This window comes from Oncorhynchus masou, chromosome 21 (genome assembly GCF_036934945.1).
Source record: "Oncorhynchus masou masou isolate Uvic2021 chromosome 21, UVic_Omas_1.1, whole genome shotgun sequence".
Lineage (NCBI taxonomy): Eukaryota > Metazoa > Chordata > Actinopteri > Salmoniformes > Salmonidae > Oncorhynchus > Oncorhynchus masou.
Window position 1 is genome coordinate 8,478,813 of NC_088232.1, and position 19,613 is coordinate 8,498,425.

The 19,613-nt window shown below is 42.5% G+C and overlaps 1 protein-coding gene across 1 annotated transcript in view; it reads left to right on the forward strand.

The window, feature by feature from the left end:
* Nucleotides 1-1,969: 1,969 nt before the first annotated feature.
* LOC135507772 (melatonin receptor type 1A-A) overlaps nt 1,970-19,613 on the forward strand; it is a 51,131-nt gene continuing 33,487 nt past the window's right edge. Inside the window, exon 1 of the mRNA XM_064927408.1 lies at nt 1,970-2,449. Coding sequence (XP_064783480.1) covers nt 2,266-2,449 — 184 coding nt within the window. The 5' untranslated portion in view covers nt 1,970-2,265. The remainder of the gene's footprint in view (nt 2,450-19,613) is intronic.

Genomic DNA, 19,613 nt, shown 5'->3' on the forward strand with positions numbered 1-19,613 from the left:
AACCCTTACCTTAACCATGCTGAGTTAATGCCTAACTTTAAGATTTTGGGGATAACGCCTCAACTTAAACCCTAACCTTTAAAAACTCTAAGCTAATGCCTAAACTTAACCTTAAACACTACAATAATGTACTTCGAAAGTTGATGTTTGAGAAACATGGACGAACGTCTAATTCTGACGTGAGACTGTGAGACCTAGTTGGTTTATGTCTTGGTACTCGATGTGCCTTTCTCTGCAAAGAGACAAGTGCTGGTTTTACTTCTGCAAAATGCGGCGCTGTGGCATCTGTTTTCTGACTAGTTGAATATGATCCAATTACTTTCAAAATGGGTTTTTCTGCAACACCACTCGGGCAAAACGGCTTCAATGGTATCTCTTCCAGAATGATAGTGCAGCAGTAATCAGTCTGATAATTAGGATCCTAATTTACTTGCATTAAAGGATAAATATGCTGACAATAACCAAGCCTAGAGCCTAGGGTTTGAAATTAGCCCTTAACAATGTTAATCCAACACACCAACTGCTGATGTTCTGGGTTGATTATAAAGGTAATTTGAACAGATGGACCTACCTTCTACTGTGAGACAGACTATTTTGAGTCGGTGGTCTGGCTCACGGCATCTGGACTCACTCACTGAGACACACGCACGCACACACACACACGCACGCACGCACACGCACGCACACACACACACACTCACACACACACACACACACACACAGAGAGAGAAGGATAATGGGGAGAGGGAGAGCTGGAGGGAAAGAGAGTGAATGAAAGACAGAAGGGGAGAGAGAATTAGAGAGAGAGAGAGAGAGAGAGAGAGAGAGAGAACATAGCCCACACAACCTTTTTAATGAACTGCCATACTCACAGCAGACATATTAGTGGGATGTTCGCATGGCAGAGGAGTGTTTGGGTGACAACCCCTCAACAGCGTGTGTGTGTGTGTATAAGGGGAGGTGGAGGTGTAAAGTACCTGCCATGTGCTGACATTTGTGTGTGTGTGTGTGTGTGTGTGTGTGTGTGTGTGTGTGTGTGTGTGTATGTATGTGTGTGTGTGTGTGTGTGGGCATTTGTGCAGAATAAAGCGATCATAAATGTACTTATAGGTCGCAGGGGCGCAGTTTCCTTTGGTAAAATAAAACGTAACCTAACGGCGTGTTGCCGTTTCGAGTCAGTTCCACTATATTTCCCCAGCTCAGCGACAAGCAGTCTCCTCAACCTGTCTCTATAAGTCTGCACATTCCCATATAGCGCACTACGTTTGATCAGATCCCAATGAGCCTTGAGCAGAACTAGTGCATGGGGTGCCATTTGAGATGCAATTCATGTTTCTATGTCAGAGTTTGTAGTTACATCTTGATATTCTGTGGTACTAATCATGTGGATTCTGCTTTACAACACATACAGAGAGAGAGAGAGAGAGAGAGAGAGAGAGAGAGAGAGAGAGAGAGAGAGAGATGCACATGACATTATATTCTCTCATCCTGACCTTTATATTGTGATCTAACATATCGTCTGGATTTACATCCATACATCTGTCTAAATATTTCTGTCTCTCCATAACAATTGTAAATATGTTATTTGAATAAATCAATTCCAATCAATTCCAATAATTGATATTAAGCATAATCATCAGGATCATTTTAATAATGCCATAGGCTAGTCAACATCCTTATATCGACATGTTATAAAAGGTGCATGCTATCTGCTTATTTAAGTGTGAATACATCGATGTGGGAATGGATAAAATATGAACTATTCCTCAGAAATAATGATCAACGAACGCATGAATAAATGAACGAGTCGCTGGAAGCAAAGCAATAATTGCGAGGAGAGCTCGCAGCCAGGCTTCAAAACACACCCCGGGAAAAAAAGGAGTGCCGCCGCGTGCCGTCCACTGTTTTTCCCTCTTTCGGGCGCTGAGAGGCAGCATTAGGCTACCACTTACCCGTCACCACCCACGACAGGCTCACTGTAATAACACAATGTTAACATGGGAAGGTTTGGAGTTGCCTCTGAATGTCACATACCAACAATGTGATGCGGACACATATAGCCATGTACGTGTAGACTCTGACACGCGAGCGTTGTGACTAGAAGGATAAACAGAAGGTTGTCTACGGGAGCTATAAACGGACAATATGGAGAGGAGGAAAGCCACGGGAGAATACCACGGCATCTCTGTATCCAAAATGTAGACTACATTTTATGGGACGGGCGGCACGTTTACTTCGCTAATTGGAAAAGTTACAAAATATACAATGATTATCAATGGGTCTTATCTGAACAGGTCGTCGCTGGACCCGTACGAGGAAGTGCTGAATCGCCCTCCGTGGGTTACTACAACTTTGGGGTGCTTCCTCATATTCACTATAGTGGTTGATATTTTGGGCAACCTTTTGGTGATATTCTCTGTCTACCGGAATAAGAAGCTAAGGAATGCAGGTGAGTAATATTGTGCATGAGGTCGGAGGAGCCAAAGTATTGTATTGTGTTTATAAACAAGTTTCAAAGTGTTGTAATTGACACAACATTGTTGTTTTGATACATTTGAGTCCGAAATATGACAACAATAGACCTGCGTTTGGGTAAAGCTGTGTACACTTCGCGCGCAATTGTCGAAATGAACAAGAAAAGTAGGCTAATTTGAGATTCAGAAGTTGTGATAGGCGTACTACATACATCGATGAAAATCAAAAAAGCACATTGGTCTATCCCAATTAATTTAGCTTGGGTTTAAAGCTACGGTGAAAGTAATGTCCCGGTGCCATTTGGAGGTAGCTACCCGAGCGTTATAGAGGATTCCATGTCAATGTTGGTAGCCTGATTTTATACCTTATGATGCTATACCCCAAACAATGTATTTTATATACCGGTAGGTTTTATATAGGCTAAATCGGCATGTCATGAAAGTTACATTATCGCCCTCGTATTATAACCGTCTATGGACGCGCAAGCTGCTCTGACCAGACCGAATAACCATGTCTAACTAAGCACTTCTCTGTTTAATCTCCGAGCGAGCAAAGATGAAATAATAAATAGAGAGTGTCAACGAATGAGGCTCTTCCAAGAATGAAAAATAGACTCGCGGGGATTGATTGACACGCGCCGCCCGAAGCCACTCAAGAGAGACTACAGGATGGACAGCAGTGTATTTTAGGAAACATTTGCGCCACAGGCTCGGCATGCTTAGCTGGGTATTGCGTTTCACATCCTATCAATAGCATGTAACTAAACTTGGAAGTTGAATGAGAACGTCTTGTACTATCCGTTTTATTTTTCAATGGAACATTTGGATTAGGCGACGGAACATGCGTCACGTGCGCACTTCGGTTTTATGAATTGGGATCGGAGTGGGGCTGCTGTGTCTCGACCAGCCCATTAACACCAGATATTATATAATGTAGCGTAATGCTGTTTATGGGATAATCTTGTATGTTGTTTAGTGTGGATATCTTAAATTCGTTATGGTGTTGTACTGTGGCGTGATTATTTAACGTATTGTTTAGATGATTATAGTCCAGTGATTGTATTCCGAAGTACTGTACTGCTGTAATCCTGTGAAAATAACCTATGGCATTATTGGGTGAGAAAAAGCAATAATATACATATCCTAAAAACGAATTACACCGTGATTTGATAAGCTACAGATAAAAATGCTAGAAATATACATTTTGTCCTGCATTATTACAGACTGGTGTGTTCTCCAAATACCAAATGGACATGCTTTGCGCTCCGGTGCCGCACTGGCCATTCAATGACAGATTGGAATTCTAGACGAGCCACATTGTAGATAGATTTGAGTGCTTTATCGTTTACTGGAATGTGTATCTAGCTAAATCACTACTTTTTTTTACCCCCCAAATTAGTTTTATTTTCTTTGATGTTTCATGTTATTAGTTGCGTTTGTTTGTCACAGCCTAGAAATAATGTCAAACGCAGAGGATTTGTTTTGTGAATTAAGCCAAATGGATTTGTGCCATTCAAATTAAGGCCCTCCCCCTAATGTGATGAATATGGTTATCATAAAGACTTCCTGTAACACCTCCCCCCTCCCTATCTTTATTTATCCTTGTAATCACTTCCACTTGAAAAAAGATACACAAAATTGCACAATCGCTGTGTCCTGGATATGAGCTTTTAATAGTTTATACAGTAAATAGAATCGAAGATACCGTCAGGTACAGAGAAAATAGATATATATTTTTTTAAATGTGATATTACAAGTTTGATGACATTTTATGCTGCCCAGTCTGTGACAAACACAGATACTTATTTAGGGAGCACATCTTTGATCTTTGAGGAGGGGAGGTCCGATTCATTTAAATGTAAGTGCACAGAGTTCAATTGATTTAACAAGTGCAGTCTCTCTGTTCATCTCAACAGTCTGACACAGTTCCTTCTCCTTCTGAATCAATAATGGCTGCATCTCAACAGTCTAAAGTGACGCCAACTCCTTGTCTCATGTCCTTCATTTGCACTGGTCTGAAAGTCCTAATTGCAGTCCAGAATTTTTAAACTGCTTCACCTGTCCAGTCCTGTCCAGTCCAGTCCAGCCCATTCACATCAGTGCAGATGAAGGAAAGGAGACAAGTCGAGGAAGCAACTTTAGACGATTGATAGGAAGCCATTTTTTTCCCCCAGTTCAGAATAGCTGAAGTAGCACTGCTTAAAAGTGTTAAGTATCTAAGATGTGCCAAATCAATTATCTCCAGCTTAGGGCTCCAGCTAGGCATTTGGTTTGCTAACTTGCTAGCTAAGTGGCTAACTTGCTAGATCAAGCTTCTTGGTTACAGCCAAGACAATTAATCCCGTCCTCGATCAAGATCCCTGCTGCCTTGCTTTTATATGAATTTAATACAAATTTTATGCTTGGAAAGAAATAGCGCCTCCTGTCTGGACTGCTGGCAATACCGTATACCGAAAAAAATGATGTATCTCTCTTAACACTGTTTCCACAACAGCATTTGGCGAGTACTAACATCCCTTAAGCAGGCCAGCCACCCGGTTTCCCTGTATCCTTAGGTTCATGCCTTTCAGGAGCGTTTTCAATTTCTCAGCCCAGTTCCCAAAGATGGTGCCGGTCCTTCTATTCAAGCCAAAGAAAAGAAAGAAACCCTGCATTGGCAAATCATATACCTCATGGCGGCCATATTGATTGACACAGAAACTTTTCTTTTGTACTTTCTAGGTCTATCTGCCCATGTGGCCTGCCCCTCTGCCAGCGAACAGAATGGCTGTGCCGCAGGAGAGAGAGTGTGTGTGTGTGTGTGACTGCACATTGAACTCTGATCTGAAGCACTCTCTCTCAACCCAGCGATGTTGCATTGTTTTCCATCCTTTCAGAAGCAGAATGTTGTTTGTGTGCCAAAGTTTTGTATACACGCTACATGCACGCACACGCTTGTGTGTGTTTGTAGTACACCAGGCACAACAACAGTCTTTACTTGTCATGTTGTGTATGGTTGAAGGCAAGTCATTGAATTCAATTCATCGTTCAGGTTGTAACAGACAGTACATCTTGGCAACAGAGGACTTGAAGACATGACAGACATGTACAGTGCATTCGGAATATTTTCAGGCCCCTTGACTTTTTCAACATTTTGTTACATTACAGCCTAATTCTAAAAGGGATGAAAACAAACATGTCCTCATTAATCTACACACAATTACCCATAATGACAAAGTGAAAATAGGTTTTTATAATTTTTTTGCAAATGTTATAATAAATAAAAAACAGAAATACCTTATTTACATAAGTATTCAGATACTTTTCTATTAAACTCGAAATTGAGCTCAGGTACATCCTGTTGCGGGTTGATCTTCCTTAAGATGTGTTTACAACTTGATTGGAGTACACCTGTGGTAAATTCAATTGATTGGACATGGTTTGGAAAGGCACACACCTGTCGATCTAAGGGTCACATTTGACCTTGCATGTCAGAGCAAAATCCAAGCCATGAGTTTGAAGGAATTGTCCGTAGAGCCCCGAGACAGGATTGTGTTGAGGCACAATATCTGGGGAAGGGAACCAAAACATTTTTGCAAGTCCCCATTCTTAAATGGAATGTTTGGAACCACCAAGACTCTTCCTAGAGCTTGCTGCATGGCCAAACTGAGCATTCGGGGGAGAAGGTTCTTGGTCAGGTAGGTGACCAAGAACCCGATGGTCACTCTGACAGAGCTCCAAACTTTCTCTGTGGAGATGGGGGAACCTTCCAGAAGGATAACCATCTCTGCAGCACTCCGCCAAACAGGCCTTTATGGTAGAGTGGCCAGACGGAAGCCAGTCCTCAGTAAAAGGCACATGACAGCCAGCTTGGAGTTTGCCAAAAGGCCCTTAAAGAGACTCAGACCATGAGAAACAAGATTCTCTGGTCTGATGAAACCAAGATTGAACTCCTTGGCCTGAATGCCAAGCATCACGTCTGGAGAAAACTTGGCACCATCCCTACGGTGAAGCATGGTAGTGGCAGCATCATGCTTTGGGGATGTTTTTCAGTGGCAGGGACTGGGAAACTAGTCAGGATCAAGGGAAAGATGAACGGAGCAAAGTACAGAGAGATCCTTGATGGAAAACCTGCTCCAGGGCACTCAGGAGCTCAGATTGGGATGAATGTTCACCTTCCAACAGGACAACAACACTAAGCACGCAGCCAAGACAACGCAGGAGTGGCTTCGGGAGAAGTCTCTGAAAATCCTTGAGTGGCCCAGCCAGAGCTCATACTTGAACCCAATACAACGTCTCTGGAGAGACCTGAAAATAGATGTGAAGCGCTGCTTCTCATTGTTTAAAATTTAAAGTAAAGATATCTTAATAGAAAATGGCTCAAGTAAAAGTGAAAGTCGCTCAGTAGAATGCTACTTGAGTAAAAGTATTTGGTTTTAATTATACTTTAAGCATCAAAAGTAAACTTCACTTCAAATTCCTTATATTATGCAAACCAGATGGCACCATTTTCTTGTTTTTGAAAAAATGTACAATAAGCAAGGGGCACATTCCAACACTGAAATGTAATTTACAAAGAAAGCTTTTGTGTTTAGTGAGTCCGCCAGATTAGAGGCAGTAGAGATGACCAGAGATGTTCTCTTGATAATGTGCGAATTGGACCCTTTTCCTGCTTAGCATTCAAAATGAGTACTTTTGGGTGTCAGGGAAAATATATGGAGTAAAGAGTACATTATAGTGAAGTAAAAGTTGTCAAAAAAAATAGTAAAGGACAGATACCCCCAAAAACGACTTAAGTAGTACTTTAAAGTCTTTTAACTTAAGTACTTTACACCACTGGTATTTTTACCTGTTTTTCAAAATCTGATTCTACTGCTTGCATCAGTTACCTGATGTGGAATAGAGTTCAATGTAGTCATGTCTCTGTTGTACTGTGCACCTGTTCTGGACTTGGGGATTTTGAAGAGACCTCTGGTGGCATGTCTTATGGGGTATGCATCATGGCTTTCCTGGTTGTAAATACATTAGACATCACTCCCAGATGCCTTAGTTACCTCACAAGGGCAACAATCATAACCACATAACTTCATATAAAGTTACTTTGAAATGATTTGTGCATGCAAAAAAATAGTATAATATCCTCAGATTGTGTTTTTCTGTCTCTGATGTGGAATGGAAGGTTTTCTGTGTTTACCCTCATGAGAACACGTCCTTCACTATGACCTGACAGAGCTTGAGAGGATCTGCAGAGAAGAATGAGAGAAACTCCCCAAATACAGGTGTGCCAAACTTGTAGCGTCATACCCAAGAAGACTCAAGGCTGAAATCTCAGCCAAAGGTGCTTCAACAAAGTACTGAGTAAATGGTCTGATTACGTATGTAAATGTGATATTTCCATTTTGTTTCAAGAAATTTGGTAATATTTCTAAAAACCTGTTTTGCTTTGTCATGATGGGGTATTACAGTACCAGTCATAAGTTTGGGCACACCTACTCATTCCAATTTTTTTTGTACTATTTTCTACATCGTAGAATAATAGTGAAGACATCAAAACTATGAAATAACACATATGGGGTCATGTAGTAACTCAAAAAGTGTTAAACAAATCAAAATGTATTTTATTGAGCTTCTTCAAAGTATCCACCCTTTGCCTTTAATGACAGCTCTGCACACTTTTCTAACCCCTTTTTCCTCCCCAATTGGTAGTAGTTACAGTCTTGTCTCATCACTGCATCTCCCGCACGGACTCGGGAGAGGCGTAGGTCAAGAGCCATGCGTCCTCCAAAACACAACCTGCCGCACTGGTTCTTGACACAATGCATATCCAACCCGGAAGCCAACCACACCAATGTGTTGGAGGAAACACTGTACATCTGGTGACCTGGTCAGCGTGCACTGTGCCCGGCCTGACACACGAGTCGCTTGTTTACGATGAGACAAGGATATCCTTGCCAGCCAAGCCCCCCCTAACCCGGATGGTGCTGGGCCAATTGTGCGCCGCCCCATAGGCCTCCCGGTCGCGGCCGGCTGCGACAGAGCCTGGGCCCGAACCCAGAATCTCTGGTGGCACAGCTAGTACTGCGATGCAGTGCCGTAGACCACTGCGCCACCCGGGAGGCCAGCTTTTCACACTCTTGGTATTCTTTCAACCGGGTAGCCATTCACAGGCAACATTCACACTGAGCTAAAGGGTAGAGCTGGTGCTTTCAAGGTGCAGGACTGTACCCTGGAAGCTTAAAAGAAAACCAGCTATGCACTACGATGAACCATCAAACAGGCAAAGCGTCAATACAGGGCTAAGATTGAATCGTACTACATCGGCTCCGACGCTCATCATATGTGGCAGGGCTTGCAAACTATTACAGACTACAAAGCGAAGCACAGCCGCGAGCTGCCCAGTGACACGAGTCTACCAGACGAGCTAAATCACTTCTATGCTCGCTTCGAGGCAAGCAACACTGAGGCATGAATGAGAGCATCTAAAATTATTTGGCATGGGTCCTCAGATCCTCAAAAGGTTCTACAGCTGCAACATCGAGAGCATCCTGACTGGTTGCATCACTGCCTAGTACGGCAATTGCTCGGCCTCCGACCGCAAGGCACTACAAAGGGTAGTGCATACGGCCCAGTACATCACTGGGGCTAAGCTGCCTGCCATTCAGGACCTCTACACCAGGCAGTGTCAGAGGATTACCCTAAAAATTGTCAAAGACCCCAGCCACCCCAGTCATAGACTGTTCTCTCTACTACCACATGGCAAGCAGTACTGGAGTGCCAAGTCTAGGACAAAAAGGCTTCTCAACAGCCATAAGACTCCTGAACAGGTAGTCAAATGGCTACCTGGACTATGGCTGGCTACCCAGTTGAAATGGCTACCCCCTCCAACCCTTCTTTTACACTGCTGCTACTCTCTGTTTATCACATATGCATAGTCACTTTAACTATACATTCATGTACATAGTACCTCAATTGGCCCGACCAACCAGTGCCCCCGCACATTGGCTAAACAGGCTCTCTGCATTGTGTTCCGCCACCCACCACCTGCCAACCCCTTTTTTACGCTTTAACCATACCTACATGCAGCTACTACCTCAATCAGCACGACTATGTAGCCTCGCTACTGTTATAGCCTCGCTACTGTTATCGCCTCGCTACTGTTATAGCCTCGCTAATGTTATAGCCTCGCTACTGTTATAGCCTCGCTACTGTTATAGCCTCGCTACTGTTAAAGCCTTGCTACTGTTATCGCCTCGCTACTGTTATAGCCTCGCTACTGTTATAGCCTCGTTACTGTATATAGCCTCTCTACTGTTATTTTTCACTGTTGTTTTTATTTCTTTACTTACCTATTGTTCACCTAATACCTTTTTTGCACTATTGGTTAGAGCCTGTAAGTAAAGCTGTTGTATTCGGCGCACGTGACCAATAAACTTTGATTTGATTTGTCCAAACTTTTGACTGGTACTGTATGTGTAGATTGACGAGGAAGAAAAAACAATTTCATTCATTTTAGAATACGGCTGCAACCGTAACCAAATGTGGAAAGAGTCAAAGGGTCTGAATGCTTTCCAAATGTACTGTATGTCTATATCACAGAGTCCGATTATAGAGTCTGGTGTAAAAGCTATATAAGGTCTACACATCACAAGTTTCAATGGTGTTACGGGTAAACTTCAGATTCAATCTTCAAATCCCAATGAAGTTCCTTCGCTCAAAGCATGATTAGATTTGCAACCGGATGTCCCCAAAGTTTGTTTTCATTTCATTAAATGTTATTTTGGATCATCATAGAATCCAAACCCCACTGCCCCTCCAGAGTCTGTTGCTGTAGCTCCAAGCGTAATACATGATTTCTAAGCATATAATACGGCATTAAGTGCTTTGCGTATGTGTCCATTTACGAGAAGCATTTATGGCCCCTAAATATCCCACTGGCTTTGTTGTAAAACCTCTTTAAGGTAAAATTGGCACACAGCTCAGTGGCGTCAAATTAGAGAGCTCAGTGAAAAACAAAAGACAAATCCTCATTTTGGAGGGAAATTGATATATTTTAAAGTATAAAGTATAAGAAAGTATTCAAATATTTGTACTTTTGGGACTAAGGTTTGTACTTTTGAGAATATTCCATTGTGCCAGACACACGTAACCAACAGCAACTCTAAAGTATAAGAAAGTATTCAAATATTTTGATTAGTTAGTATTTTATTGTGTGTTTTCACAGAAGTGTGTCAGGACCCGGTTACGAACCTGGGTCTCCGGAGTGAGAAACAGTCACTTAACCAACTGAGCCACGAATAGTCAGCAGAACCCAGAAGATGAGGCAGACACAGCAGTACTTAAGACGGTGTATTTAATAAAGTAAAAAAAGAGAAGTCCTTCAATACAAAATGGCAAATCCAAAAGGTGGTAGGTATAGCACAAAAAAGCCTCAAGAGATACTCAAAAACAAAAACAGAATTCCACAAGAGCGTCCACCGGAAACGACAAGAATACACAGAACACTAGGGCTGGGTGCTAACATACAAACACAGAGCACAGAACTGAGGGAAACTAAGGGTTTAAATACAATCAGGGTAAACGAGGCACAGGTGCAAATAATAATGGGGAACAAGGGAAAAAACATAAGGTCAAAAAGCACAATGGGGGCATCTAGTGACCAAAACCCGGAACAACCCTGGCCAAATCCTGACAAAGTGTCTATTATATACAGAAATTGCTCTGCGTTCAAAGAGATTCCACAACAAAAAGAGAAACCTAATATTGTCACAACATCCGACATACAAATTCATGAATTTATTCCTATTTGACACAGGTCTGGTATTTACTAATCATCTGGATGGTCAATGGACAGCCTAGCATGTTTGAGTGACAGGAAAATACATGGATGTTGTGACCAAAGCTTTTTGTCCATCTCTCTGACAATCTGCTGCTCAATATCTGTCATTGGAGTGTACCAGACCGAAGGAGAATCCCATTTTGAACCTGTCTTGGGAAGTGCAATGTTCATTTTGCTGTTCATGTTCATTTGCAAAGTATTACCAGAATGTAGTGTGTTGTATTTACTTCACAAGGTTTGGAATGAGTACATTTTGGCACCGGGTCGATTTGTTAAATCCAGTTGCAGTAGTCAACTTCTATTGCGTAGTCGAAACAATATCAAAGTGAGCTGTCATGCTGTTCCATAAGGACGTCAACACCACCTGTTTTCGAGAGACACGCTCAATACGCTTGGGCACTATACCGTATATACCCTATACCGCGGTATTTTGAAATACCAACGGTATGATTTTCAACAGCGTATGAGTTATGAAAATCTGGATACTGCCCGACCATAGCACTCAATACCCATTAAAGCCCGACCATAGCACTCAATACCCATTAAAAGCCCTTGCAGTGGAGACTGCCTGCTTGGACAATAAATTGTGTAAAAAAAACAAAAATTGCTTTTACATTGCACAACCTTCAATGTTATGTCATAATTATGTACAATTCTGGGAAATTAATTACGGTCTTTGTTAGGAATAAATGGTCTTCACACATTTTACAACGAGCCAGGTGGCCCAAACTGCTGCACATACCCTGACAGAATGCAAGGGAAGTGACACCATTTCCTTAGTTAATATTGCCTGTTACCATGAATTTCTTTTAACCTCTTACATCTATGGGGGCGCTATTTCATTTTTGGATGAAAAACGTTCCCGTTTTAAACAAGATATTTTGTCACAAAAAGATGCTCGACTATGCATATAATTGATAGCATTTGAAAGAATACACTCTGACGTGTCCAGAAATACCAAGATATTCTCTGTGCGTGCCCTAGAACGTGAGCTTCAGGCAAAACCAAGATGAGATGGCATCCAGGAAATGACAAGGATTTTTGAGGCTCTGTTTTCCATTGTCTCCTTATATGGCTGTGAATGCGAGAGGAATGAGCCTGCCCTTTCTGTCGTTTCCCCAAGGTGTCTGCAGCATTGAGACGTATTTGTAGGCAGATCATTGGAAGATTGACCATAAGAGACCACATTTACCAGGTGTCCGCCCGGTGTCCTGCGCCGAAATTGGTGCGCAAAAGTCACCTGCCAGTATTTTTCCATGGGATACAGAGAGGAAAGCAAGCTTCCACGAACTGCATATAAATGAAGAGATATGTGAAAAAACACCTTGAGGATTGATTCCAAACAACGTTTGCCATGTTTCGGTCGATATTATGTAGTTAATCCGGAAAAAGTTTTACGTTGTAGGTGACTGAATTTTCGGTTCGTTTCGGTAGCCAGACGCAATGTAGAAAACGGAACGATTTCTCCTACACACAGACGCTTTCAGGAAAAACTGCGCATTTGGTATGTAACTGAGAGTCTCCTCATTGAAAACATCAGAAGCTCTTCAAAGGTAAATGATTTTATTTATTTGGTTATCTGGTTTTTGTGAAAATGTTGCGTGCTAAATGCTACTCAAAAGGCTATGCTAGCTTTGCATACTCTTACACAAATTAGTCAATTTCTATGGTTCAAAAGCATATTTTGAAAATCTGAGATGACAGTGTTGTTAAGAAAAGGCTAAGCTTGAGAGCAGACGCATTATTTTCAATCGTTAACATTGCGTTATGCTAATGAGCCTGAGGCTTTAGTCACAAACCCGGATCCGGGATGGGGAGTTTCAAGAAGTTAACTGAATATGTAGGTTTAAAAATATATACTTGTGTATTGATTTTAAGAAAGGCATAGATGTTTATTGTTAGGTACATTGCTGCAACGACAGTGCTTTTTTTCGTGAATGCGCTTGTTAAGTCAGCACCCGTTTGGCGAAGTAGGCTGTGATTCGATGATAAATCACTGCATTGATTAATTGCAACGCAGGACAATCTAGTTAAACTAGTAATATCATTAACCATGTGTAGTTAACAAGTGATTATGTTTAGATTGATTGTTTTTTATAAGATAAGTTTAATGCTAGCTAGCAATTTACCTTGGCTCCTTGCTGCACTCGCGTAACAGGTGGTCAGCCTGCCACGCTGTAATGCTTGTCTGAAGAAGTGGACCAAGATGCAGCGTGGGGTAGGTTAATCATATTCTTTAATGATAACCCGAAAAACAAGAAAGAGAGAATACAGTCTTGTAGGGCTCAACAGCAACAATACAAGGACAAGATCCCACAACATAGGTGGGAAAAAAGGCTACATAAGTATGATTTTCAATCAGAGACAACGATAGCCTCTGATTGGGAACAACACTCGGCCAAACCCAAAGAAATACAAAACATAGAATTTCCCACCCGAGTCACACCCTGACCAAACAAACATAGAGAACATAAGGATCTCTACGGTCAGGGCGTGACACAAGCAGTCTGGAGTGCAATGTAATTGGCCGTAATCGGCATCCAAAAATGCTGATTACCGATTGTTATGAAAACTTAAAATCGGCCCTAATTAATCGGCAATGAATCGGTCGACCTCTAATATAAATCCCAAAAGCGCTCAAACAAAGCAGCAACAGTTCCGCTCTTTCTTCTGTAAGACTTGCCAGGACCCCATTTTGACTTCGCTTTTTCTGTTGGCTTTTTCTGTTGGATCAGTGCAGCTATAGGTGATTTGAATGTGGGGTGGAGTGTCACGTGCCAGGTGTGCACTGCTACTCTATGTGAAATTGAACAGCGCCTGGCTGATATGTTTGAAATGCCCCACCACTGTGAACGCTGCTACATCTGACATATTGTTACTCCAACACTGTGCTTGCTCGCTTTCTCCTCTGGCTGCAGGGGAGAAGCTATCATTAACTATGTCCTTGAAACCCCTGTTCACATTTCTACAGAGACATCGTAGACACGTTGGTCATATAGACTGTATTGTATACATGAGACATCACTCAATCTTGCAAGGTGAATACCAGTAATCTGCTTCCGCAATCTCTCTGTAGACACAGTTCCTGTCTTCTTTAGTTGCGTAACTGTCTCAGTTGGACATGTCGAGCCTTGGTTGATATGCTCAAACTTTTCATCATGTCTGTCAGAGTTTCTACAAAACCATCAGCCGAGAACCAGTCTTTTACCAAAGAGTTTGCCTCGCTACACTACACAAAGCACAACTTTCCTATCAAGGGAATTGGTACCATTATTTCAGTATAAGAACATGTTTAAAACAACACCTCAAGGCATCAAAACGATATCCAGGAAGTCACATTGCGATCAACATCTTTGTCAACTCTTACATGTGAATATTGGCCAAAAAAGCTGCAGGCTCCTGTTGATGTCATGCTCCTGCCCTCCACACTAGGAGTCAAGCAGTGGCGGAGGGATAGGGCACGCTATCAGGACCGTTATCAGGATGGTGGGTAAACTCAGGTGACTCAGGTGAGAGAGGCCGAGGGGGTTTCATGACCTTGGGGTGCCTTCTCTGTGTGTGTGTTGGTGTGTGTGTGTGTGTGTGTGTGTGTGTGTGTGTGTGTGTGTGTGTGTGTGTGTGTGTGTGTGTGTGTGTGTGTGTGTTGGTGGCCTCGCTGTGTGTGTGTGTGTCCAAGCTGCATAAATTAATAATGTGTTGGGAAGAAGTGGATTGGAGAGCAAGGCCTGGCTAAGCAACGTTCTCCTTAGTTCTCATCATAACCCACTTAACATCGGCCGTAAATCAGTCTTAACATCACCACCAGTCAACTCGGGCAATAACAAAAAAAGTGGAAGTCGTCAATACCTCTTCAAGTAGGCTTGCGTGTGTGTGTATTTTTATTTTATTAGGATCCCCATTAGCTGTTGCGAAAGCAGCAGCGACACTTCCTGGGGTCCACACCAAACATGAAACATGACGTAATACAGAACATTAATAGACAATAACAGCTGTGTGTGTTTGTACCTTTCATTAGTTACGCCAACAGTACTATTCTCTGTGACACTGGTATTTTCTGGTGATCTGTAAATTGGCCAATGTGAATTCTATTGGAGTGCCGTCAGGTGCATGTGTCTGTCAAGCCACCCTGGAGCAGTGAGCAAACCTAATGAAAGGTTTGGATTGTGTGGTTTGGTTATGTCTGCTGTTATCCTCTATTGTGCTAACTCCCATAGGGATGGACAGAGTGGGGGGAAAGAGAGGTAGAGAGAGACTAATAGAGAGGGAGGGATACAGAGACATTTCATCTGTTGAATTTGTTCATTGAAGATGAAAATATAGCAATTTTCTGGGTCCTTCTTTTTTGCCTATTCAATTCCCACGGCACAGATGTCAATTCAACGTCTATTTCTTGTTTGTTCAGCATATTTGAACTGAAATGGCGTGGAAACAATGTTGATTCAAGCAGTGTGTGCCCAATGGGTTGCTATGTCTCTCTTTCTCTCTCTCTTCAATACTTTCACAAGTACCTTAAAAGCCCCTGTGCCCATCCCCCACATCTTCCTTCCTCATCTTTATCCCCCACCTCTTCTTCATCTTTATCCCCCACCTCTTCCTTCCTCATCTTTATCCCCACTCCTTCCTTCCTTCCTTCCTTCCTTCCTTCCTTCCTTCCTTCCTTCCTTCCTTCCTCTTCTTTATCTCCCACCTCTTCCTTCCTCTTCTTTATCCCCCACCCCTTCCTTCCTCTTCTTTATCCCCACCTCTTCCTTCCTCTTCTTTATCCCCACCTCTTCCTTACTTTTCTTTATCCCCACCCCTTCCTTCCTTCCTTCCTTCCTTCCTTCCTTCCTTCCTTCCTTCCTTCCTTCCTTCCTTCCTTCCTTCCTTCCTTCCTCTTCTTTTTCCCCCACCTCTTCCTTCCTCTTCTTTATCCCCCTTCCTTCCTTCCTTCCTTCCTTCCTTCCTTCCTTCCTTCCTTCCTTCCTTCCTTCCTTCCTTCCTTCCTTCCTTCCTTCCTTCCTCTTCTTTTTCCCCCACCTCTTCCTTCCTCTTCTTTATCCCCCTTCCTTCCTTCCTTCCTTCCTTCCTTCCTTCCTTCCTTCCTTCCTTCCTTCCTTCCTTCCTTCCTTCCTTCCTTCCTTCCTCTTCTTTATCCCCACCTCTTCCTTCCTCTTCTTTATCTCCACCTCTTCCTTCCTCTTCTTTATCCCCCACCTCTTCCTTCCTCTTCTTTATCCCCCACCTCTTCCTTCCTCTTCTTTATCTCCCACCTCTTCCTTCCTCTTCTTTATCCCCCACCTTTTCCTTCCTCTTCTTTATCCCCACCTCTTCCTTCCTCTTCTTTATCCCCCACCTCTTCCTTCCTCTTCTTTATCTCCCACCTCTTCATTCCTTCATTTTCTTTATCCTGCTTTTTCTCCCTCATTTCAGGGCTGCATTTAATTGTTTACAATACTATACAGTACAAACTTCTTTCTGCTTGATATGCACTGGGGATGACGCAAATTGGCGGCCTCAATCAAGTATAACATAATGCTCGTCCGTGGGGAACCGTGCACAACATATGCATACAGTAGTATATGCCGGGTTAGAGTATAAGAGATGTTGTGAACATGCACACACACACCCACGCACACACACTTAAAGGCTGACCACACCGCTCGCGTTGCTAAATATATTTAGAAATCTATGTTATTCAATTATTGCACCCACACTGCGCGCACCAACGAGCATCTGCATTGCCAAGAGCTAAAATAGAAATCACTTTTATTTCTGATGCAGATCGCGCTGCAAGTCCTGCCTCTCCCATCTCCTCATTGGTTTGTAGAAGCAGGTACCCAGGTGCCATCTCCTTATTGGTTATACCCACGTGGGTGACTGAAGACGAACGAGGTCAGTGGGGGTAATGCACCTAATTTATGAAAGTTGCCAATCGCAATATAAAGTCAAGAGAAGAAAAAGCCTGGAAGGAAGAGAGATGACTAGAAATTATTCAGTTGACCGTTTTATGTTGTGGATTAATTGTCGGAGTAGAGGACCTTGGGCATTTCAGGTAAAATAACAGCTCAGTGTTTATATCCTAGGACAAATTAGCTAGCAACCGCAAACTAGCTAAATAGGACAAATTAGCTAGCAAGTGCAAGCTAACTAGCTAAATTGCCATACACGTTTAAAGCTTTTTGACCTGTCCCCAAATTAATGTCATTGGTTCAGAGTTTGTTTTGATATTTTAACCTGCGTGTCGTGATCGCGTTTGGTGTAGGGTGACAAAATACATTTATGCACGATGGCGCACGCGCGCAGCCGGTTTGGGTACCGTGTTACGCCTCAATTACACTTACAGCGCCGTTGCTCAAAATGGTATGCAGCATCATCATGAAAATTCAACATTCAGGTTCTTTAAATGTAAAAACAAAATTGTATTGAAAACATACAATATACTTGCAGTGAAGCCGCTCAACAACTACATAACATTAGTCATCTAACAGACTCCCATCCAGAGCGACACACAGAAGTAACCAGGGTCAACAGATCCCCCACAGGGTCAAAAATCGGGGACCTGTACCAGTGATCCATCAGCCACCAGCCCAAGCTCCCAACTGCCAGCCCTTCCAAGATCCCACCCACAGTTCCCCAAGAGCTGCCTCTCAACCATCAGAGACCCCCCCCACAGCCCCCCCCCCCCCGAGAAAATGTAAATAAATAATTATAATAATGACAAAAAAAATCCATTCCCCCACTCCCAAGACCCCCTCCCCCACCCAATGCACCAACAACCAACAAAATTAACAAAAGAGAAAAAAGAGAAAGACAAAGGAAAACCAGAAATAAACTATACAAAAACCAACAAAGACATCAAGGACAACAACAATCACAACAGCAAGGTCAACTGAATATGTTTGAGTGCATGTATGGCACTATTTACCTGTGTGTGTGTCTGTGTATGTGCACATGTGTGCATTTGAATGAGTGTGTTCCGCTACCATTTATGTCAAGCCGTCTACACATACGATTTGATACATACTTTTGATAAATTCAACGCATGCACCACACTGAACACACTGCAGCTGCCTCTGACACACACAATGCTGCGAGGCAAACACAGGGTTCCATTGGAAATAAATGTGCTTCTGGTGTGTCAAAATGCAATGACACTGTATGTGTGATCAAGGCGTTACTGGGAAGCTCTCCCCTCCGGTGCGCCTGTCTGTTTCCCCAAAAGAGCTTGGGCATGATCCACTTATGTTTGTGACATCGTGGTCAGGTTTTATATGCGGATTGTGAAAGGACTTCGTTCGACATATTTCTAGAGACCAGAAAAAATGGACCTTTGAAATCTACGACCAGAAAACCAATTTACAACCAGAAAATGTCATACATCGCATAACACATTTGGCCTTCTGGTTAAACTCAGGAATCATTACTACATTAACTTTGGAACTAGTGAACAGATGTACAGTTGAAGTCAGACCTTAGCCAAATACATTTAAACTCAGTTTTTCACAATTCCTGACATTTAATCCAAGTAAAAATTCCCTGTCTTAGGTCAGTTAGGATCACCACGTAATTTTAAGAATGTGAAATGTCAGAATAATAGTAGTGATGATCGTAGTAATGATTTATTTCAGCTTTTAGTTCTTTAATCACATTCCCATTGGGTCAGAAGTTTACATACACTCAATTAGTATTTGGTTGCATTGCCTTTAAATTGTTTAACTTGGGTCAAATGTTTTGGGTAGCCACTAGCTTCCCACAATAAGTTGGGTGAATTTTGGCCCATTCCTCCTGACAGAGCTGGTGTAACTGAGTCATGTTTGTAGGCCTCCTTGCTCACACACGCTTTTTCAGTTCTTCCCACAAATTTCCATGGGATTGAGGTCAGGGCTTTGTGAAGGCCACTCTAATACCTTGACTTTGTTGTCCTTAAGCCATTTTGCCACAACTTTGGAAGTATGCTTGGGGTTATTGTCACGACTTCCGCCGAAGTCGGTCCCTCTCCTTGTTCAGGCGGCGTTCGGTGGTCGACGTCACCGGCCTTCTAGCCATCGCCGATCCACTTTTAATTTTCCATTTGTTTTATCTTTGTTTTACACACCTGATTTCAATTCCCCAATTACATGTTCATTATTTACCCTCTGTTTCCCCCATGGTTTTTGTGCGTGTTTGTTTATTGTAAGTTCGGTCCGATGTTTGTGGGCCTGGTGTTACTTCATGTATTTTGATATTTTTAGTAAAGTTCCTTCCCAATGATGGCAAGCAAAGAGGCACTGGGTTTGAAGGTAGGCCTTGAATACATCCACAGGTACACATCCAATTGACTCAAATTATGTCAATTAGCCTAT